This window comes from Culicoides brevitarsis, chromosome 2 (assembly GCF_036172545.1).
Source record: "Culicoides brevitarsis isolate CSIRO-B50_1 chromosome 2, AGI_CSIRO_Cbre_v1, whole genome shotgun sequence".
Lineage (NCBI taxonomy): Eukaryota > Metazoa > Arthropoda > Insecta > Diptera > Ceratopogonidae > Culicoides > Culicoides brevitarsis.
This window is the reverse complement of record NC_087086.1, coordinates 20216952-20238794: the sequence shown is the minus strand read 5'-3', so window position 1 is coordinate 20238794 and position 21843 is coordinate 20216952. Positions and strand designations below refer to the sequence as shown.

The window sequence follows — 21843 nt, the reverse complement described above, 5'->3', positions numbered from 1 at the left end:
GAAGAATATCTGAAAATTTCGCCAGTGTCACATTTTTGTTAAATATTTCAATTTTTGACACATAATTGAACTGAGTTCCATGAGATCCATAAAAAATAGTTGTTGTTGCACAAATTTATTGACTTTTTGCGTAAAATCATGTTTAAATTTACGTGTTTTTCAGTAAATTTGCTTCACAAAAATCTTCTAACTTCTTTTTAATATGGCAGAATTTTTGAACTGACAAATTGTATGACACACAATCCGTACACACGTACGTAAATGTCAAAAATTGTGGTTTTAATCTGATGGAACACGTCATTTTTGAATTAGCAAGTGCAACTGCAATGATTTTTGTTATCGAATTTCACAGACCTGCTTAGTTCGACATCAACTACACAGATTCAATAGAATTCGGGAAATTTCTTGTTTAAAAAAACTCCAATTCACACAAATATCAATAAAATTCACCTAAAATCATTAAATACCATATAAATAGTATTTTTATCTAATGTAAGTGTACATTTTGAGGCTGGAACTTGCGAATCTAGAACAACACAAACGAATCCACCATCTAAAAATTTCTGGCGAGAGTGTATAGCAAAAATGACGTAAAACACAAAAAAGTCACAAAACTATTACGAAAGATTCCTACGTTCCAAATATGTCCTTTGTCGTAAATTTTGCCATAACGAGCGTATTTTATTCCAGTTGAAACCTGTAAAAATGAGTGATTCAAGCCAACACGATGACCAAGTCGAGTGCCCTTTGTGCATGGAACCTCTGGATGTTGACGATTTGTCTTTTTATCCGTGCTCCTGTGGATATCAGGTAAGCCCCAATCCCATCAATTTGCCATCTTGTTGTCATTTTATCGTCGCTGCTGGCATTATTGACACGAATATTTTTAACAAAACCCTAAATAGATCTGCAGATTTTGTTGGCACCGTATCAGGACGGACGAGAATGAACTTTGTCCAGCTTGTAGAAAGGCGTATTCCGAGAATCCCGCCGACTTTACTCCACTGTCGCAAGAACAGGTAAGAATCGATGCTTTTAAAAACTAAAAAAGGAACATTTTCTCATTAAAATTGTTGCAGATTGTGGCGTTAAAGGCGGAAAAGCGCCAGAAAGACCAACAAAAGAAGCAAAAGATAAACGAGGATCGGAAGCATCTGGCGAATGTGCGTGTGGTGCAGAAGAATTTGGTCTTTGTTGTGGGGCTTCCTCCGAGACTCGCGGACCCGGAAGTGCTCAAGAGGCACGAATACTTCGGAAAATATGGGAAAATCCATAAAGTTGTAATAAATCCGAGTACGGCGTATGCGGGGGCGCAGGTAAGTTTTCCCCATCGGGCAGTGTTTCAGTAACTTTTGGAATATTTCTAGCGTTTTTTTTTTCGATGGAATTTGCTGTATTCAATCCGCTGCGTGAAACTTTCGCACAGAAATCGCTAAACAACAATCACTTTTTTTTTATCGTTGCAGGGACCTTCAGCGTCTGCGTATGTCACGTATGTGAATAACAACGACTCTTTGAGGGCGATCCAGAGTGTTAACAACATAACAATCGATGGTCGTCTCATCAAAACGAGTCTGGGCACCACAAAGTATTGCAGTAACTTTATGAAGAACCAGCCTTGTCCGAAGCCCGATTGTATGTATCTGCACGAGTTGGGCGACGAGGAAGCTAGCTTTACGAAGGAGGAAATGCATCAAGGCAAACATCAGGAGTACGAGAAGAAACTGCACGACACACTCATAGCGCTGACACAGAACGAGGAATTAAAGAGCTCCGCGGAGAAGAGTGAACGGAACGAGAAAAATGAGAAAAGTGAAAAGAGTGAGAAGAATGAGAAGAGCAACGGTTCGGGCAAAGAAAACAGTAATGGCAACAGTAACAGTAGCAGTAATAGTAGTAGTGCGGAAACAAAGGTGAAAAAACCGGCACAAGGCAAGCGGAACAAGGAAACGTGGCCTAGTTTATCGAATTCACCGACGCCAAAATCTGCGGGCAAACAAGGTTTGTCGACCAAATTCCATCAAAAAAATGTTAAATTTATCAAAACTTTTGTTTATTTCAGTTAATTCAAAGGAAAACGGAAAGAATGACTCAAAATGCAACAAAAGTGAAAAAACAAAGGCGGAAAAGAACAAAACATCGTTCGAGGAGGAAAATATTTCACAAGAAGGCACATGGAACACTGCATCACAAGAAGACAACCACGCCAAGGAAATTGCAATTGATAAAGCGAACATGGATGAGAGTGAAAGGAAGGACGAAGAAGCGTATTTCAATGAAAAAGCCAACACAGATTTCACAAATGGCGAACACAAACAGGAGGATCCAGCTTTAATTGAGACAGAAAACAAGACGACAAGTGAGTTTCGAATATTTTTGTCCGAAAATTTCAGTTTTTCTAATGAATTTCTTGTAATTTTAGTAGATCGCCCAATAAATTCACAACTCCCAGACCTACTGAGCGGAACGGAAATAGATCGACACTACTTCAATCTGGCAGGGGACAAGGCACTGGGGCCACAAAACAAAACAGAATCTCTACCTGATTGGGAAGACAGCTTGAAATATTTGATGATGAGAACGAATGCGGAGGACAATGCCAAGCAACAATTCCGTAAAACGGATGAACTTTTCGCATTCAATAATTTGACGCTGAATGGTGAGTTTTATGATTTAATTTCCTATTTTTTAGATTTTTAACTAAAATTCTATTTAATAGACTTGCTAATGGACAACAGAAATGCCCTATTTCCGGATCAGTACCATCACAGAGATGAAACCAAGCAGAGTAATTGCTCGAGTAACATGTTAAAGTTCTTCGATTTTCACAAAAATCTACAAAATCAGGTATTTTTCGAAAAATTTCCAAGCTAAAATGAACGTTTATTAAAATTTATTTTGATTTTAGCAGCAAAATTATCAAAAAACGAACACAAATCCCGTTGAAAAACCGTATTCAATGATGAACGAGTGCTTGAACAAACCGGAAGGCGGAAGTCCACGGCAAACAAGTAGCTTTCAGCAACAAGACACACAATTCGGAGTTAATAACAAGAGTAATTCGTCAAAGAATAACTTGTTGAACTCCATGTATCACATGCAAAATGCCTCCGTGGCTGATGAATTAGGTATGAAATTTTTTTTAAACGTGGTTTTTCTAGTAAAATCTAATAATCGGACAATTTTTAATAATAACAGGGTTTGATCCGTTCGCTGAGACACAAAAAGCTTTAGCTGAGTTGATGCGTGACGAGGTCACCCGGAAGAAGATGGACGAACAAGATATGGCGAAACGTCAAAACACAATCCACGCTCCGCCAGGCTTCAACAGTGTTAATGCCTGTAAGTGACCTTTTTATCGCAAAATAATTTAAATTTTCTAATTTTTAACTTTTTTTTCAGGTAAATTGAATTCTTGGACAAACAATGCGTACCCACAACTTGGGCAAAATGCATTCAATGCCAACAAAAGTCCAAGTAAGAAATTTTTAAACACAAATTTTGATAAATTTTAACAAAATTTTAATTTTTAGGCATGTCAAACTACCAGGATTGGACAAGTTTGGATCCGGCAATCGTTTCATTTCGTCAGTTTCCCACATATGGACAGATGCCTGAGAATCTAGAGCCCCGACAACAGCCACAACCGAATCCGCAACCGATGTCTGACTATCTACAATATTCGCAACTGGGTGGAAATTCAAGTAATTTTTCTCTAAAAAAAATTAAAAGTCAAAAAATTAATATTTTTTTTTTCTCATTTTCAGACTTTGGTATGGATCCAAGCCAATACGGACTAAATGGAATTAGAAATTTACAGACACAAATGACACAGAATCCATTCAATTGGTTTTCCCATAATCAAAACAACTATCAACAGAATTCGGTTTCATTTCCGCCAGGATTCCAAGCAAATTTAAATGGAAACAAAATGGGTTAGAGAATTGTGCAAGAGCCGACCCCCCTGTTCAACTGTCATCTGTGTCTTCAGATAAAAATTTGGCAGTAGAAATTTTATTTTCTTTGCAATATTATCCGAAATTAAAAAAAAAATCTAAAATACACAACAGTGAAACATGCTAACACATAAACAGAACTTAAAACAAATATAAAAATAATAAATATAATAATCAATACAAAAAAATGGAAAATTTTTACCGTTCAAACTGAACTTTATTTTGAAGTTCAACATAATTAATTTTTCTTTCATATAATAATTTTATGTATCGTTACATGTAATTCATGTTAAAATTTTAATCCAGTAGCGAAGAGAACAGTTCCCTTCTTATTTTTTCCCTTTTTCTCTTTTCCCTTCGCTTTTGGCTGAGCATAGGAAGTGCCTCCGCGCTCAATAGCCTCAAATATAGCATTTCCAAAGTCAATGTCATTGGCCGGATTGACAGCTTCATCGTCTTGGTTGACAATAGTGGAGCTACTTGTACTTGGAACTGACGACAAATCTGGCCAAATTGTCTTTTTCTTTGGAGATGAAAGGACCTACAACAAAAATTTCTTTTTAAAAAATTTTCATAAGGAATTTTCGGAGCTTAAACCTTAGCAAATGACGTTGAAGGACCCTTTTTCTTGACATCTTCTTCATTTCCAGCCACAATTGCGTCCGGAAATTGCTCCATCGACTCAATATTGATGTCAGCTTTAGTCTCTTCAAACTTGAATCCCATCATTTTCTCGTTCAGCTCGTTAATTTTACGGAAACGAACGTTTTCTTGATGTTCCTTTTTCTTGCGACGAGCCTCGCGATGTTTAATGTCGTCTAAAAAATGAAAGAAAATTATAAAATCCTTAAAAATTTATGAAAAATTAAAAATTTTACCTCTAAATATGTCAAGAACCTCTTCCGGAACAACGGGCTCCGTAAATTGAATTTCGCAAATCTCAATGTTCGACGACAACGGCAAGTGTTGGAGATATTTGTAGCGTTTCCAAGCTCCCTCGTCGATGGTTTTGTATTCTTTTTGCACGACAGTACCACTGATATGGCTGGGGCAGTCTTTGATGTTGCCAAAGAGAGTTTCCAACATTTTCACGTTAATTGGATGCAAAAATAAATTTTGACCGTCACGTAATTGATAGAAATATTTAAATTGACTTTCAGTTTTGTCCGCAGTGTCATCAGAAACGGATTTTTCCTTTTCTGAAGGAGTAGATGGTGGAGTTTCCTCCTTTTCAGCCAACTCTGTTATTTTACGTTCTCGTTCTTTGAGTGATTCCAGAGCTTGTTCAATAAAAACAACTTCCTCATCGGTCGTCTGCAGCTCAAATGTCAATTCGTGCTTCTCTCGTTCAATAATTTGCAGTATCTAAAAAGAATTTTCGTTAAAATTTTATTTTTTTAGATTAAAAAATAAAAAAATTACATCTGCAGCACTCGCCACAACAGCTTTTGAGTAAATGACGTCATTATTCGCCAAATCCGGAATAACATTTTCGTCAATATCAGCGTCGGACTTGATGACGAACGAACTGCCAGTCTCCTTTTTCACTAAATCAAAGTGAATTTCGTCCGAAATGTTGTGATACGTTATGGGTTTGATCAATAAACTCTTCAAATCGTCAGCTGTAACGGCATCATTGCAAATGGGACACTTGCGCCATGTCTTTTCACCCAATGCCAGGTAATGCAAGACGCACGAATAGCAAAAGTAGTGTCCGCACTTGGTAATTTTGCATGCAGTTGGCGGATACAAGCAAATCGGGCATTGCGGATTCTCGTACATCATCATGTTGATTTGCTCAATGAGGTTCCAGAGTGGCAAAATATCGGGCGCATACAAAAATGCCTTGTAGTCGTCGTGCGACTTGACGACGAACTGACAATTCGCTTTGAGGAATTGATTTTTGTCGTATTTCGGATAGTGCGATGGAGTTTTGCTGTTTTTGTGGTACGACCATGAGTTGTAGGAGTTAGTTGGTGGCTCTCGGGGAGAGTAATGGAAGTTGAGGAGGTGATTTAGATTTTGCTTCTTGCTACCCTGTTCGTAAACGGAGTAGAGCTCCTGATCTTCCAGTTCTTGGGTCTCGTCATATTCAACCTAGTGATCAATTTTCAATAAAATTACACGAAAAATGGGGAATAAAATGAAATTCTTACCAATTTTCGTTGAACTACATTCCGTTGACGAGAATGAACAACAGCTTTGGTTTTGGGAACCGTACCTGTTGCTTTGCAAACGTTGGCCTCTCTTCGGTGATCATTGCGTTGTCCATTTTTAAATCGGGGACCGTATTCTATTTGCAAAAAAATAAACAAAAAAAAAATATAAATTTAAAACCCAAAGTCATTGAACCCGCTTTATGTCAGTAAAATTCAATCCTGGCAAAATACCATTTTTCGAAAATGACCTCAAAAAATGTATTTTGATAATTGGCTCACGTAAGTCGACGACGAGCGACGGTAGACGTAAGAAATTACGCATTATTTTTCGGGTATTTTTGCCGACAAGATCTTACCTTGAACCTTTTTTACATGTGTCAGGCTTTTACTAGCCTGCACTTTCGAACGTTTCTCCATTGGTAATGCGTGAAAAGCGCTTATAAAGCACAATTATCTTTCGTTTTCTGACCATTTTAAAAATCCATGTTGACAAAATCCGATGTAAGATAAAAAATTCTCTCTCAAGGCAGTGCAAATGTGTCAATATTGAGTAACGAGTTGTGGGTGTTTTAAAAAAATGAAAATGGAAGTCGCTGAGGTGGTTTGTTGGTGTGGCTTTGAGTATTAAAACCCAATTTTTCCGTCCAAATGTTCACTTTCTGAACTTTGCGATGTCGTAGGTAAGAAAAAGTGATAGGGATGTGAATAACGATCATAAAAACTTCCCAGTTACAATTTTCGATGTGGTATTTATTTATTATTGGAAACAGAAACGTGAAATTCACTTGAGCGCATTTTATCAAAAATTAAAAAAAAATCATGAATATCCTAATTTAAAATATTTCACGTATTTCCAATCCGGAATTATCAAAGCAAAAAGAAGTACTTAATTACAATTTTGGTCTTTGCTGTCAATACTATTGTCTAGTGAAAAGTTTTCAAACGAATCCTTCAATTCTGGGCAAAATAGTGTTATCAGCAGAAGGTGGAAAATACAAATAAATCATTTTATTTAGCTTTCTTTTGATTCAATTTAATTGATTTTTCTGCTTTGCGGAGCGCTGCTGCTTCTTTTTTTTCTCTTTTTCAGCTTTGGCTTTCTCCTTCACTTCTTTTAATTTTAGAAGTCGGTCCTTTTCAGGAGTGCTAAGAAGTGTAGACAGTCGCTTTTCCCTTTTTTGGTTTCGGTCCTCGAGTACTTGATGGTTTAGGAATAGCATTCGGAAGGGGACGAATCATATCTGGAGAAATACTCGAAGATTTCTTTAGCATAGTGTGGTGCAACGACACGGAAATTTAGCAGCATATTATACTTCAATCTCAGGTGCCTTCTGAGTTCATTACATTATCCTCCTAATCTAGATCAGACCAAGCGATTTTACAGTCACAATGAAAGTTTAGTTTAGCAAATGGAAGGTCTCAGCGATGTTATCTGAAATTGATCTTAGTAGCCCTTCATTGCTCTGTACCTGAAAATAAGATAAAATTTATAAAATTGATCAATAAGAAAAAGAAAAAACAGTAAGTCGTGAGTGAACATTTTATATCAATATATAATTTTCATAAATTCCGATAATCAATATATAATTTTTTATATCAATATATATCAATATAAAATGTTCACTCACGACTTACTGTTTTTTCTTTTCTTATCAAAAAATTAGTTCCTATCCATGTTTCACTCAAATAAAAAAATAAGAAAGTTGATATTTTGATAACTTAAAAATTTTAGTTTGCTCCTTGCTAATAATTTAAAAAAAGGGAATATATTAGGCCTTATTACCCACAGACAGACAAAAGAAAAATAAGATAAATTTTATATTTTGGAATGCACTAAGAATTTTCTCAAATCCAAATACTACCAATAACACACACAGGGCAATAAGAATAAGAATATAAGAATGATAAGGAACTGCATAAATAATATAAAAGGCACGAACTAGAAATTACATTTTACGATAGTTGTAAAAAATGCACGATGCTCGATAGTTTTAGTAGTGAAACATGAACCAAAAGAAGTTATTTCTGGTGATTGTGGCAGTTGTTTCTCCTTTACTTTTATTTATTTATCATGTAACTCCAGGTATGGGAAAAATTTTCGTTTTATTTTTGTCTCTTGACTGAAACGACGTTGATTTGCTTGCAGATTTATCGGAAGAGCAGTCTATCGAATGGACAAAACGCTTAGCAGAGTTAGAATCTAACTTGGAGCATTTACAATCGCTTTATCGCGTAAAACAAGAAGACGTTACAATACTTTCACAGTACCTTGGCTTAGCACCAAATGTTACGCTTAACAGCAACATCATCGACAACTTGAGTTCCGACACGCAGAATGTCATCAAAAACATCTCGCAAAAGACATCGATGGCTGCCGTGCGATTGCCCAGTGTTTCGAACTTTTTGCCGCATTTGGTGCAGGACATGGACGCCCTGAAACCCATTTATCTGGTGTCCCGCAACCGCAAAGATGTGTCAATTGTTCTCGGGATCCCGTCGGTAAAACGCATCAAGCAAAGCTACTTGATAGGCACGCTCGACAATCTCATCACAAACATGAACGAGGAGGAGCAGAACGAAACGCTGATTGTTGTATTTATCGCTGAGACTGACTTAGACTATGTGGAATTGGTAGCGAAGGAAATTGAGATTAGATTTAGTTTATACGTAGAAAATGGCTTGATTGAGATTTTGTCGCCGTCACCGTCGTACTATCCGTCGTGGGACAAGCTGAAAATAACGCTGAACGATCCGCAGGAACGTGTCAAGTGGCGCAGCAAGCAAAATCTTGACTTTGCCTACATGATGGCGTACGCACAAACAAAGGGAACGTTCTATGTGCAGCTGGAAGACGATATTCTCGCGAAAAGTGGATTTATTACAATCATGAAGAACTTTGCTCTCGAAAAGACGGCAAAGAGAACTACGCCATGGTTCGTTCTGGACTTTTGTCAGTTAGGTTTTATAGGAAAAATGTTCAAAAGTACCGATTTGCCATATTTAATCACGTATTTTCAAATGTTCTACAACGACCAACCTGGTAAGAAATTATTTTTCTTTTCACTTTTTTTTACTTAAGTCTCAATTTCTCGTAATTTTTTCAGTGGATTGGTTGCTAGAACACCTAATTTACACAAAAATCTGCAACTGGGATAAAGCAATGAAAGCATGCAAGGTCGAAAAATCCAAAATTTGGATACATTTTCGACCATCGCTCTTTCAACACATAGGCACAACGTCGTCGCTCAAAGGAAAAGTGCAAAAGCTGAAAGATAAGCAATTCGGAAAAATTAACAATTTTTATCCGCATGTCAACATTCCAGCAACTGTTAAAACAAATATCGCCACTTACAAGTCGTATACGCTCCAAAAAGCCTATTCCGGAGATAAGTAAGTTCTTTTAAATTTTTAATGAGCTCATTAACCTTATTTGATGAAAATTTAGCTTTTTCTGGGGATTATTGCCGCAAGCCGGAGACACGTTGCAATTTACGTTCCTCAAACCAACTATTGTCAAAAAGTTTTTATTCAGATCTGGGAATTTTGAACACCCCTCGGATCGATTTGACACAAATACAACGGTAGAAGTTGCCCCAGTGGAGCGTCTTGTTCCTAGTAGTGAACATCATTTAAATGTTACGAGTGATGGATATGTTATTGTTGGAACGTAAGTGGTACTTTGCCTTTGAAACGTGATTTTTCAATTTATAAATTATTTCTAGCTTCAACTTGTTCGGAATAGCCGAAGGAACTGTCGACAAGAAAATCGGAGCGATAAAGGAAATGAGATTGCGTGTTCATGGTGACAGTGAAAACTGGATTATACTCAGTGAGGTAAGAGATTTTCACCGAAAAATTTCTTTAAAAAATAAATTAAAAATATTTTTTTTGTAGATTTTGATTGCCGGGCCAAAGAGATGATTCAAACGCCTCCAAAGTTAATTATTAAAAATACAAAAAAAAACGTCGCTTTCCTAAATATCTCATGTTCATCACCCCAAATTTACACGTCGTTCGAATATTTATAAAATTAATTATTATTAGTAATGAATTGCCATTTTCATTGAATTAACAAAAAAAAAACTAGATTTTTTGTACTATTTACTAATTAATCATGATGCATGAAAACGAAGACAAAGCAAAGCATAGTGACAATTACTTTTAATATCATTTTTTATAGGTTTATGTTGTAATTTTTTGTATTATAGTTGAGTTATTTTTAGATTAAAAGTTAATTTATAACAAAGTTTTATTTTTGGTATTGACAGCTATTTTAAATCTCAAATTTTAATAATATGTAAATGTATTGATTAATTTTGTTTTGATTTTATAACAAAAAAAAAAATGTACTAAACTAAGGAATATTTGTGCCCTTTTCGTAATTTTTGAAAAATTATATGACTCGCTACAAATTATGGCGCATAAAATAAAGAATTTATGAAACTGAGACGAGTTTTTTTCTTTCTTACGATTTTCAGGATAAAAAATTTTCATTTCAAAAAATCAAATGAAGATTTAAGTTTTTTTTTGTGAATTGGTCAAATTGAATCACGAAAATATTTAGGTATTTTCGGTCTAATCTGATTCGAAATTCATTTAATTTAAAATTAGCTCAGAAATTTAAGGCTAAAAAAAACTTTTTTTTTTAACAAAATTAAATTTATGCAAAATATTAAAAAAAATAATAAAAATTCAAAAAAATTCTTAAATTTTTTTTTTACGATTCAATTTCTGCTATGTTACCTAAAATATAGTTTTTGATATAATGGCATAAATCTAGAAAATACGTCGTGCTTTTGGGAGCAAATTTTCATACAAAATTATAAATTTTCATATTTTTTTTGATAATTTTAAATTTTTCTATAAAAAAAATAATGAAACTAAGAATTTCCAAAATTTTTACTTCAAAAATTCTTTTTTTTCTCAGTATCTTTTGAAATTTGTGAAAATTTTCCAGTATTTTGGACTCTACTTAGGATGTCTAAGTTGGACTAATGGACAAGAAAGACAAACAAAAAAAGTGTCGATGGATAAAAAACAATTTCCAGCACATACTCACTTTATTTGGAATGTCGCTTGAAATTGAATAAGCAGTATTACATACATGTATATATGGTATGCCAATAATTTTTAGATAATAATTTATGAGGCTGATGGACCTCCAAGTTGTATTTTTTTTATATGTAATGAATCGATACTTTTATGTGCTTTTGCAGATGAGAAAGGAACACAACAACGACACACGGTTGCAAAGAGCGCGCTGCTGTTGCTGCTTACTGCTCATCATCACCCAAATCGGTCTTAACCTTGGAGAAGTCAAAGTCCTCGCCAGTGCCCCGCTTAAAGATATCCAATACGTCCATGCAAGTAGTTTCAAAATGAGTTGTAGCATCGTAGCTTTGAGATATAAAAATTTGAGAGTCTAAGCCGTTGTCCGTGGGTTCGTAGTAGTCCGAAACAGTGACGAATTTCTGGGCGATGGGCTGCAACAAATCGAGTCCCGCCTTGATTTCGCTCTCGGGATCGTTCGTTTCGACGGTGGTCGACACCATGCCGACGAACCAACCTTTGGCCGATACCTGATGAGTGTAGCTCACCAATGAGACGTAGACGTCGGATTTGCGGCCGAGCTGCTTTTGCGGGATAATGATTTGCGTAGATAATGCATCCTTGGTATTGGCAATTGGATGATCCAATAAACAAATGCATCTGATTACTTGACCGGTTTTCTTGACCTGCGAAACGATGAGATCATTCACGATGACTCAAAATGTGTGAATTGAAAAAAAAAAAGAAACAGTTACCTTGTCAGTGACGTACGAAGGATCACAATAGACCTGTTTACATTTGGCTGTTTCGCTGCCGGAACGAACGCCAACAACCTTGCCACCTTCGCCGACGACAATTTCGTCAATGGGTTTGTCGAGCATGTAGGTGCCTCCGTAGATGGCGGACAATCGTGCAAATCCCTGTGGTAATTCTCCCAATCCGTACATCGGATACAAGTAGGGAGACTTTCCGTAACGTGCTAACGAGTCGGAGTAGAGCTTGATGCGTCGGATTGTTTGGACCGCAGGTTGCGCAAGATAGTCATCGTCGCGGTACAACGCAAGAGCGTGTCCCGTAAAGTCTTGGGTGTTGACGTCCAAGCCGAATTTCTCATATAACGCCTTCATATTTTGCGTGGTTGGATCGAAATCCTTCCAGGTCTTTGGATCGTCCTCTTTAAAGTCCTGCACGTAGACCAAAAAGTTGCGGAATCGACGTTTTTCAAACATTCCTAAACGCAAAAAAAAAACCAAGAGCATACGTGTCATGCAACAAAGAAGAAGCAAACAAAAAACAGTTTCACATTAGAATCCAATTGGAACGTAGAGAGAGAAAGAATGAAAAAGAAAAAAGTTAATTGCTGACTCACCCATTAAATCGGAAGCAAGTGCCTCTTTTTGATCGACGGGAACTTTGGCGATTTTTCCGCCTTTGTACACGTAACTGCCCTCGACTGACTTGAATTCCAGATATCTCGTCACTCCGGTATGGATCAAAAGTTTGACGAGCAACCCGTTCGCCATCAAGAACTTGGGAATGAGATCGACATTCCAGTCCCTGCCACGTCCGAATTTCTCCGACGGGGGCTGATTGAATTTCTTGAAGAGCTCCTCGAGGGGCGTGATTGAGGCGGATTCGCCGCCATAGTACTTGTTCCGATCGATATGCAAAACCTTCTTCCCGGACACGGATAACATACCACTCAGGATGCATTCCTTGAGGCCAGTGCCCAAAACGATAGCATCGTACTCTTCATCCATGCTCGCTTGCTTCTATTAACTGTGAACAAAGTACTTTTGATTGATTTAAAGGTCAGAAAATGGATTTTTTCTGAATACGTTGTAAAAGTTAATCGTCAATGAACCAGCAGAAAATGTCCGACTTGCACCGAAAACTTGCAACTTGCGTCGAAAACTTGCGACTCGCATCGAAAACTTGAAACTTGCATGGACGACTTGCATGAAAACTTTGACCCTGAAAAACGAGCATTTCCCACCGTTCTAGAAACTTTTGTCCCTTGAAAAACTGAAAGAGGGGCTTAAAATCTACAATTTATGGAAGAACTTTTCCGAGATTTTGTGGAAAATTCCGGAGATATGGCCTCGTGAAGTTATACGCGTTTCTGTAGGTGCGTGTACGAGGCCCAGAGATGAAAAATCTTGCCGTCACACATTGCACAATACCCAATGCATATAATTTTAAAACAGCACTGAGACGAATGAAAATGATAAGACCGTTATTTTTTGATTTAAAATTTTGGAAAGATATCGAGAAATAAACAATTTTTAATGGATTTTCAATACAATTTCTTGATGATTCCCGCGTTTCGCATTATAATATTTATTTTTTAGTGATTTAGTTGTTTTGACATGGGTAAATCATATAATTTCTATAAACGAACGACAAGTTTTTTCGGATGAAATGGTAGTGTCGGTGCCGTTTTCTACAAGTTGCTCCTGGAAAGTCAAGTAGCAATTGATGACAATTTTCTGTGAAAGGAACTCTGAAATATCAAGTCGTTTTTCCTCATTAACAATTACAATAGTGAGAAATCATTAAGAACGAATTTTAAGAAAATAATTCAAGAAAATAATTTATTGCAAAGTAGTTTGATCTTCTATCCAAAATTTAGAATATATATTAAGTAAATATTAAAGAATTTTTTATTTCTTCGATTTAGTTTTTAAAACAATTTTCATTTTGTCCTGGTTAATGGCAGATGCATTAGCAGCATTGTGTTTATGAGAAGTGGCACTTCTTACACATTTCCAACATAAATTCTTATTTTTTTCTCTACAAATATCTCTAACTACTTTAACTATCATTTCATTTCATAAAACTTAAACTTTCCACTCCATTGTCAATGCAGTTTGCATCATTTCTCGCAATTAAATGAAACTGAAAACTTCATGTAGCAATTTCACGTCTGGAAAATCTTTATAAACGGACAAATCAGGTTAATCTCTAATTTTTTCAAGCAAGCGGCTGTATAAAATATCAATTAGGATTTTTGCTTTTTGAGCATGTACCTAATCAAAACGGTCGGTTTAATATGTTGCAAAATTTCTATCTGTTCTTATGAGCAATCCATTAAAAGCGCTTTCTAAAGATGATGGAAGTAAGTTCTGAACTGCATCGAAACACAAATGTAGCTGAAAGATTACTGTTTCCTCACTTGTTGATCTATATGATGTTGTAAATTGCATGCATTTGCCAATTAATTTCAAAATTAATAATTTTATTTTCATCCTGAGCAATAGATATTCTTTGAGCAAAACGAAAATATTTTTTGTGTTTTTGGATTGTTCATTTCCTCGCCATTACGTTCCGATATACAAAAATACCGATAAAGCAGAAATAAACTTATTAAAAAAAATTTTAGCATTTCGCGATTTTCTTCTACAAATTCCTTTAGCTCATTAATTAAAACAATTTCATAAAGCTCTGGTTCATGAACTGTCGATTGACGTTGAAATTCATTGTTGACTAAGTCTTTCACTGAACGTTGATGAGATTCCAATATTTTCTAATAACTTTTTGTGAACCAAAATAAAGATCATGATCTGAATCTTTCTAATTGTTAAGATTAAAATAAGTAAAATGTCACATTTTTAATTGTATTCGTTCCCCTTGGAAGCTTTTTATTGGCTCCATTTGTGCATGTATAATTATATACAGTAAATGACTTAAAATGAAATTCAAAACATAAATACAATTAGAAATACATCTAATATCAATTCAGGTTTAGATCGCGTCTTAAAGTATCTTCCGTGAATGAGTCTGTAATAATGTCTGGATCACTAAGCATTTGTAAGCCCACCATATCCATTTGCCCCAGTTCAAACGAGTCACCCAACATATCTGAAATGAGAAGATCTATAAAAAAAATGTCTTAGTTTAAACGTTTTTGGGCCAAGAGTTCACCATGAATACCGTTTGCAATGTCGTTGCTAGTCATATCATTACTATAGTCTGCAAAAGAAAAATGTCGAAAAATTAGAAAGGTACAATTAGATAAAAATTTTGTTGATTTTCAAGGTCATATTGGACTAAAAACAAACCTGACAGTACGATTGCCGGAATGCTGTTGGCTGGCACAGTTGAATTAAAAGTGCTATGATTTCCATCATTTTCGAGATAAGTGTTTCTACTGCTATTGACGAGAGTTGTTGCGTTATCCATGCCACTGAACGTTGAACATGCCAGTTGAACTTCATCCAAGTACTGTGATGAGAGCCCGTCATCCTTCAAAAAAGAAAGTCATTGAAATATATTTTAATTTTAAACAAGAAAGCAACAAGAGACTTACTAATGAAAATTGTTCGAAATTGTTTTTGAGAGAATTTTCATAGTATCCTTCTGTGTCGTCAGGTACAGATCTATAATTCAATAAAAATTAATGAATGAAAATATGACAAAGAGTAATAATCTTACTGGAAATTGTTCTTGATGTGGGTGGTTGGGCTGCACGGAGCACTGTGATCAAACTGATCAAAATGATTCACTAAGTTTCCTTGTAGATTCGGGCTAGATCCTGGACTTGGACGATGTGGGTGTCGATATTCACTTAGTAGATCTTTATCCTAAATAAAAATGTACATTAAACACAAAATTTTTTAAAATATTAACTTTTTTCATACTTTTGTGTCTCCGCATATGCTCTGTGAAAATTCGTCATTGTTAAGTAAATTTTGGAAATCTAATAGATCCGACGACTTTATGGAGTTGATTTGTTGAGCCTCGTCTGGACGCACCGATTGAATACTTTCGAATCCAGATTTCTAAAAAAATCGTTTATTTGAATTTAAGATTGATTAAATAAAATAAAATCTTACATCCACATTTTGATAATAGTAATTGTTGGTTGTTTGAGGCGTTGGGTTAGCCGGATACCCATGTAAGGATGAGAGATCGGGTAAGGACCCTGTGGTTATCATTGTTGGAGCATCTAACCTTGAACCAGCGGATGGCTCAAAATTACAACTACAAAAAAAAAACATTTTAACATATTTTTAATTTTAAAGTAACAATTTCTTACTTTGTAATTTGACTAGATGATCTGGGCCTCATTTCTATATTGTAAACGACGTGTGATTGATTTTGAGTTTGCGCTGTGTTTGTGGTCTTTCTGTTGTTGATTGCTGCATTGGATCCCATTTGTGATTCGTCAACATTTAATCCTTCCTGCAATTCAAAGGCACATATACATAATTTCCTATAAAAATCCTGCAAATCAAAGCATACCTGCGAAGTGATGTGATTTAGTGTCTGATGGATAGCAGAATCAGAGCTGGAACGTCTCCAATTGTGATCAGTTGGCAAAGATAGATATGGTGATGTTGAATATTCCGGCTTTCGTTTGCTTCTCATTGGACCGCCAGTCTGCCGTCCTATTGGAAAATTAAAAAAAAAATAAATAACAACAATTGACGGTACAGAAACTTCACTACATATCTCATATATGTATTTATGGTCATATAATGCCACAAGAAAAATAAAAACAAAGAAAAAAAGTGTTGTGTACCTTCACACTTGGTTTCTCTGGGAGTTGAAGGAGCCATTCTCTTGAATATTTCGGTGCTTCGTGACTTTTGAATGGTTCTTTCGTCAGTGGGTTCCTGCAAAAATGCGTGAATATATTACTCTGTTTACTATTACTGTATTTTTCTCGGTTCTCAATGCATCACATATAAGATGGAATCGCAATAAACATTGTTTATAAGCGGTGGCGATGCTTTGGGAAAACAACGTTAATATTTATCATTCTGCTCAGAAAACCAGTTATGAAGCTTTAATCTGGCAATATAGCCCGTAAGACGTAGTAGTTAGACACATTTATGGAATTTTTTTGTGATGTACCTTTACTGTAACGCCTTGTACTTCTCGCATAATTTTCTCAAATTCTGCCGTTTCCTCCGCCTGCTTTTGATTGTGCAGTGCAATTTTCTCGCTAAACTTTCGTACATTTCGTGGATGTGCCATTTTTCCTGCTTTCAAATTACTTTAAAATAACATTTGAACAATATATACGCACAAAATGTATTATTTATTTATTTGTATTATAGAACTTCTAGTGCAGCGTCACCAAAACAGATGTGATCGGATGTGTAGTAAATCAGCGCAGTTAAAATAAGGCTGTCACAACTGGACCATCTGAATCCCCCACATTCTTTGGGGACCTTATCAAATTCTTATAAGAATTTTTATGAATTGATTTTATCAAAAAATTATTTCTCATCCTTCTATTTGCATTCTTCTCAATAAATTTTGATGAATCCTATTTAATTTTTATTTTAAATTAATATTTTTGAGTAAATTTTTAAAGATTTTTATGAAAGTAAATCAAAAATAAGATTGAACTGCTTTATCATCGTCTAAAAATTGACTCAATAACCCTGCAAGCGAAAATTCGGTGTCAAATCCTATTCTCGTGTGTGTGTCTATACAAACGTCAAATGAACGTACAGAAAAATAATTATTTAATTACTGTTTTCTCGTAAAAAAATTAAATAATCCCTTAATTTTTTAACATATTTAAATAAAAATGAAATTAATTGTGCCTTTTTACTATAATTTACTAAATTAATCATTCAGCTGGTCGCCAAAATTCATGCCACTCGGATTTTGCTGCGAGTTTCAATTGGAATTCCAAGTCGATTGATTGCAGGGAAACAAACAGTTCTGTCATTTCATCACTTCAATTCGTCTCGGCTTCCAAAAGGAAAATAATAATTGCCACGTTCAACCGTCTACGTTTAAGAGACCAGCACATCAAAATCAAAAAAATATTAATTAAACATGGAAAAAGTAAAGCAAGTTGAAGCTGCAACGCTTAAAAAAGCGATTGTCAAGCAAGTAAGTAGTCGAGTTATCATGAAATTATCAAAGCTACGTCCAATAATTGATCAAACAATGTCTTAATAAAATCGTGATGACTTTCATGTCTTGCACGGCCCCTCCGAATTCGGGTAATTATGAAAGTCTGCTATCTGCAGTTGATTAAACTGGTCTTTTGAAATATTTTTAACTTATTGTTTTTCGTCGTTTGCTGAAAATTCCAAGCAATCCGACGGGCTTGGTTTCAAATTTAATTGAAGAATTTCAGAAAATGCCTGGATTTCTTCGGAACTTGCTCTCGTAACACCTTTTCTATTTAATTTAATTTAATTCCAAAAGTAGCTGATGCGTTAAAAGCACTTTCGCAAGAGTTAAGTTTTGATACTGACTCAAAATCCCTTCTAAAAATTTCGTACTTTCAATTGAGAAAGAGAGAGTAATGTTATGACACCGCTTCATTTATTCAGGTTTTGTCTGGAGATTCCATTGTCGTAAGAGCCCAACCACGTGGCGGTCCACCACCAGAGAAGCAAATTACCTTAACCAACGTTTCTGCTCCCAAATTGGGCCGAAAAGTGGGTCAGAGGTATGTGACACTGAATTTTGATTAGAACATTTTTTGACATTTTTTTTTGTTGTCATTTTTCTGTCTTATCTAGCGAGGAAGTCAAGGATGAACCTTATGCCTGGGAGTCGAGAGAATTCCTCCGTAATTTGTTGATCGGCAAGGAAGTCTATTTCAGTTTTGAAAAGGAGCTTCAAGGCAATCGTGGTTATGGAAATGTCTACTTGGACAAAGGTTTGTTGTGCAAATAGTTTTCGTTTTTTCGAAAATTTGATTATTTCTTTGAATTTTTAGACGGTAAGAACAATCTTGTACATACTTTGGTGTCGGAGGGCATGGTAACGGTGCGCCGTGAATCAAAATCCCCGGAAGTTGCTCATTTGGTCGAGTTGGAAGATGCTGCAAAGGATGCCGGCAAAGGTAAATGGGGTCCAAATGCTAAGGTAAGTCTTCTAATTTCAATTAATTTTGTCAAAATTTACAAATTTTTCTTCCATTAGAACGCAATTCGTGAAGTTCAATACACCGTTGGTGACAACAACAAATTCCTGGAGCAATTCAAGGGCAAGCAATTGTCCGCCGTCGTCGAACATGTCCGAGATGGCTCATCATTCCGTGTCTTGTTACTCGATTCGTTCACGTACGTGACACTCGTTCTCTCCGGTGTGCGTTGTCCCACGTTCAAACTCGATGCCAATGGCAGACCCGATGAAACCGCAATCGTTCCGTATGCCAGAGAAGCAAAATTCTTCACGGAATGCCGGTTGCTCAACCAAACGGTCAAAGTTGTCCTGGAAAGTGCAACAAACACATATTTCCTCGGTTCCGTCATTCATCCAAAGGGAAATATCGCAGAAGCTCTTGTGCGAGAAGGTTTCGCCAAAACTATCGACTGGAGTCTCAGTGGATTCTCCAATGATGTTGCCGAAAAACTGAGAAACGCCGAGAAACACGCAAAATCACAAAAACTCAAGATTTGGGAAAACTATCAGGAAGTTGCGGCCAAGCCAAACTCCAACAAGGAATTCCAAGGAGTGTGTGTCGAAGTTTTTAATGGAGATTTTATCATGGTAAAGACTGCTGGAGGCGCTAAAAAAGTCTATTTATCAAGTGTTAAGCCACCAAGAGAAGTCAAGTAAGTAAAATTATTTAATTTTTTTTTTATCTATTCAATAATTTTGATTTTTTTTTTCTTTTAAAAATAGGACCGAAGAGGAACAAAAGAAGAGAAATCCACGTTTCTTGTATGAAATTCCTTATTTGTACGAATGCCGAGAGTTCTTGCGGAAAAAACTTGTTGGCAAAAAGGTTTCATGTAAATTGGATTACACCAATCCCGCAAAAGACAATCAACCGGAAAAACTCTTCTATACCGTCATGGTCAATGGAAAGTAAGTTCTCACTCAAAAATCATTTTTTTACGTGAAATTAACAATTTTTCGTTTTATTAGGAACATTGCTGAAGATTTGGTGGCCCAAGGTCTCGCCACTGTCATCCGCTACAGACAAGACAACGATCAACGCTCATCGCACTACAACGATTTACTGAATGCCGAAGGAAATGCCGCGAAAGAGGGCAAGGGAGTGCACAGCAAAAAGGACCAAACCACCATCCGTTTGGTCGATCTCACTGTCGACACTTCGAAAATCCGTCATCAATATTTGCCGTCGTGGCAGCGTGCCCTGAAGATGGACGCCATCGTTGAATTTGTTGCCAGTGGCTCACGTTTCCGCATCTTCATCCAAAAGGACAACGTTTTGGTGAACTTTTTGCTCATGGGAATTAGTTGCCCGCGTTCATCGAGACCTGCCATCAATGGACAGCCCGCTGTCGAGGGAGATCCCTTCGGAAACGAAGCCCTGGAATATGTGAAGGAGAAAATTTATCAACGCGACGTCACGGTACAAGTTGAAACGACGGATAAGGGATTCAATAGCGTCATTGGATGGCTTTTTACGGAAAACAAACAAAATTTGTCGGTTCTCTTGGTGGAACAGGGATTGGCAACGCTCCATAACGCAAGTGCTGAAAAGAGTGAGCATTACAGGACACTCAAGATGGCTGAAGACAAAGCCAAGGCGAAGCGTTTGAACCTCTGGAAGAACTACGTTGAACAAGAAGAGGTTGAAGGTGGAGATGAAACTGCCGTTGAAGCTACGCAAGTCTTCGATAACGTGAGTTTTTAAATATTTTCCTGTAAAATTTCGATTTTTAAAGTAAAATTTTATTTCAGGCTGAAAAATCAATGGAAGAGGTGACGGTAACTGAAGTCTCGCCTGACATGCAATTCTTCGTGCAAAAGACAAAAGAAGCCGCAAAACTAACTGCTTTAATGGAAAAGGTATCGGCACACGTTAAAACTGCAACAAGTGGCAGTTTGTCGTTCAAACCGAAACGCGGTGACGTTTGCGCATCCAAGTAAGAATTTTTGCACAAAATCTTTGTTTTTTTCTCACAATTGTGTTACTATTTTTAGATTCGAAGATGGTCAATGGTACAGATGTAAGGTTGAGCGTATGCAAGGCGAAAATGCAAGCATTTTGTACATCGATTACGGAAATCGCGACACCGTCAAAGTCTCCAACTTGTTGGAACTTCCGCACTCGCTGAAAACGGAAACGCCGTATGCCACGTTGTGCAAACTCGCGTATGTGACGTTGCCCGTCGATGCGGAAGACAAAAAGGAGGCCCTCAATGCATTCGTGTCCGATGTACTTGACAAAAAACTCAATATGGCAGTTCAATATCGCAGTGCTGGCGTTCCGCATTGCACGTTGCACACGCTCGAGGACAAATCGGATGTCGGCAAAAATCTCGTCATCGATGGTTTCGTGTTGTTGGAGAAGAAACGTGAGTTGCAGAGCCAGAAGTTGTTCACGGTGTACAAAGAGGAGGAAGAGAAGGCGAGAAAAGCTCATATGGGCATCTGGCGATATGGCGACATTACGGAGGATGATGAGCAATTGAAGTGAGATGCTGGCCTGGATTGAGAACATTCATTATTATAGACTGTTACGATAACAACATGTACTCGACCCATTTTATGATTCACAATTTTTCTATCAATCTTTATTGTTTTAAATTTTGGGGCTTATTTTTTTGAAAAATTTATTAAGTAGTTTCATTTTTAGTTTAGCGTGTGTTTATTTGAACAAAAATCAAGTGAAAAAAGGAAAAATGTTATAATTTTTTGTAGAATATATTGTGAATTAAATCAAAATTTTCTAGAAATTATAAAAAATCTCATTTTTCGATGACCTCAAGGGATAAGGAACG

At 36.4% G+C, this 21843-nt stretch overlaps 6 protein-coding genes across 10 annotated transcripts; 3 read left to right on the top strand and 3 right to left on the bottom strand.

The window, feature by feature from the left end:
• The first annotated feature begins 367 nt into the window (after positions 1-367).
• LOC134832101 (putative uncharacterized protein DDB_G0286901) lies at positions 368-4129 on the top strand. Of its 3 annotated transcripts, none has more exons than XM_063846002.1 (13): positions 368-492; positions 691-810; positions 906-1019; positions 1080-1316; positions 1467-2001; positions 2063-2359; positions 2426-2659; positions 2720-2847; positions 2909-3128; positions 3199-3342; positions 3403-3477; positions 3534-3704; positions 3768-4129. In XM_063846002.1, the coding sequence occupies exons 2-13, from the start codon at positions 706-708 to the stop codon at positions 3938-3940; spliced, it is 2433 nt and encodes an 810-aa protein (XP_063702072.1). In that variant the 5' UTR covers positions 368-492; positions 691-705; the 3' UTR covers positions 3941-4129. The 3 variants fall into 3 exon arrangements, with proteins under 3 accessions (XP_063702072.1, XP_063702071.1, XP_063702070.1); XM_063846001.1 differs by having other exon boundaries at positions 2423-2659; positions 2912-3128; XM_063846000.1 differs by having other exon boundaries at positions 2423-2659.
• A 32-nt stretch (positions 4130-4161) lies between these two features.
• LOC134832099 (E3 ubiquitin-protein ligase RNF10) lies at positions 4162-6800 on the bottom strand. The gene is made up of 6 exons (XM_063845998.1): positions 6472-6800; positions 6113-6249; positions 5379-6053; positions 4835-5321; positions 4554-4774; positions 4162-4497 (listed from the first exon to the last, which is right to left on the bottom strand). Exons 1-6 carry the CDS (start codon positions 6530-6532, stop codon positions 4246-4248), a joined length of 1833 nt encoding a protein of 610 aa, XP_063702068.1. The 5' UTR covers positions 6533-6800; the 3' UTR covers positions 4162-4245.
• Positions 6801-7993: 1193 nt separating this feature from the next.
• Positions 7994-10217, top strand: LOC134830499 (alpha-1,3-mannosyl-glycoprotein 4-beta-N-acetylglucosaminyltransferase B). The gene is made up of 6 exons (XM_063844002.1): positions 7994-8198; positions 8262-9155; positions 9220-9505; positions 9561-9782; positions 9838-9949; positions 10010-10217. The coding sequence occupies exons 1-6, from the start codon at positions 8120-8122 to the stop codon at positions 10034-10036; spliced, it is 1620 nt and encodes a 539-aa protein (XP_063700072.1). The 5' UTR covers positions 7994-8119; the 3' UTR covers positions 10037-10217.
• A 921-nt stretch (positions 10218-11138) lies between these two features.
• LOC134832100 (rab GDP dissociation inhibitor alpha) lies at positions 11139-13053 on the bottom strand. Its single transcript, XM_063845999.1, has 3 exons — positions 12534-13053; positions 11920-12395; positions 11139-11850 (listed from the first exon to the last, which is right to left on the bottom strand). Exons 1-3 carry the CDS (start codon positions 12922-12924, stop codon positions 11389-11391), a joined length of 1329 nt encoding a protein of 442 aa, XP_063702069.1. The 5' UTR covers positions 12925-13053; the 3' UTR covers positions 11139-11388.
• A 1733-nt stretch (positions 13054-14786) lies between these two features.
• LOC134831666 (CREB-regulated transcription coactivator 2) lies at positions 14787-17215 on the bottom strand. Of its 3 annotated transcripts, none has more exons than XM_063845461.1 (11): positions 17024-17215; positions 16689-16782; positions 16409-16554; positions 16203-16348; positions 16000-16147; positions 15805-15945; positions 15599-15747; positions 15474-15543; positions 15226-15409; positions 15089-15136; positions 14787-15025 (listed from the first exon to the last, which is right to left on the bottom strand). In XM_063845461.1, the coding sequence occupies exons 1-11, from the start codon at positions 17144-17146 to the stop codon at positions 14898-14900; spliced, it is 1377 nt and encodes a 458-aa protein (XP_063701531.1). In that variant the 5' UTR covers positions 17147-17215; the 3' UTR covers positions 14787-14897. The 3 variants fall into 3 exon arrangements, with proteins under 3 accessions (XP_063701531.1, XP_063701529.1, XP_063701532.1); XM_063845459.1 differs by having other exon boundaries at positions 14787-15040; positions 15098-15136; XM_063845462.1 differs by having other exon boundaries at positions 15098-15136.
• A 681-nt stretch (positions 17216-17896) lies between these two features.
• Positions 17897-21821, top strand: LOC134829528 (staphylococcal nuclease domain-containing protein 1). Its single transcript, XM_063842624.1, has 9 exons — positions 17897-18019; positions 18469-18587; positions 18661-18800; positions 18861-19009; positions 19067-19701; positions 19772-19957; positions 20018-20741; positions 20801-20985; positions 21044-21821. Exons 1-9 carry the CDS (start codon positions 17963-17965, stop codon positions 21537-21539), a joined length of 2691 nt encoding a protein of 896 aa, XP_063698694.1. The 5' UTR covers positions 17897-17962; the 3' UTR covers positions 21540-21821.
• The last annotated feature ends 22 nt before the right edge of the window (positions 21822-21843 follow it).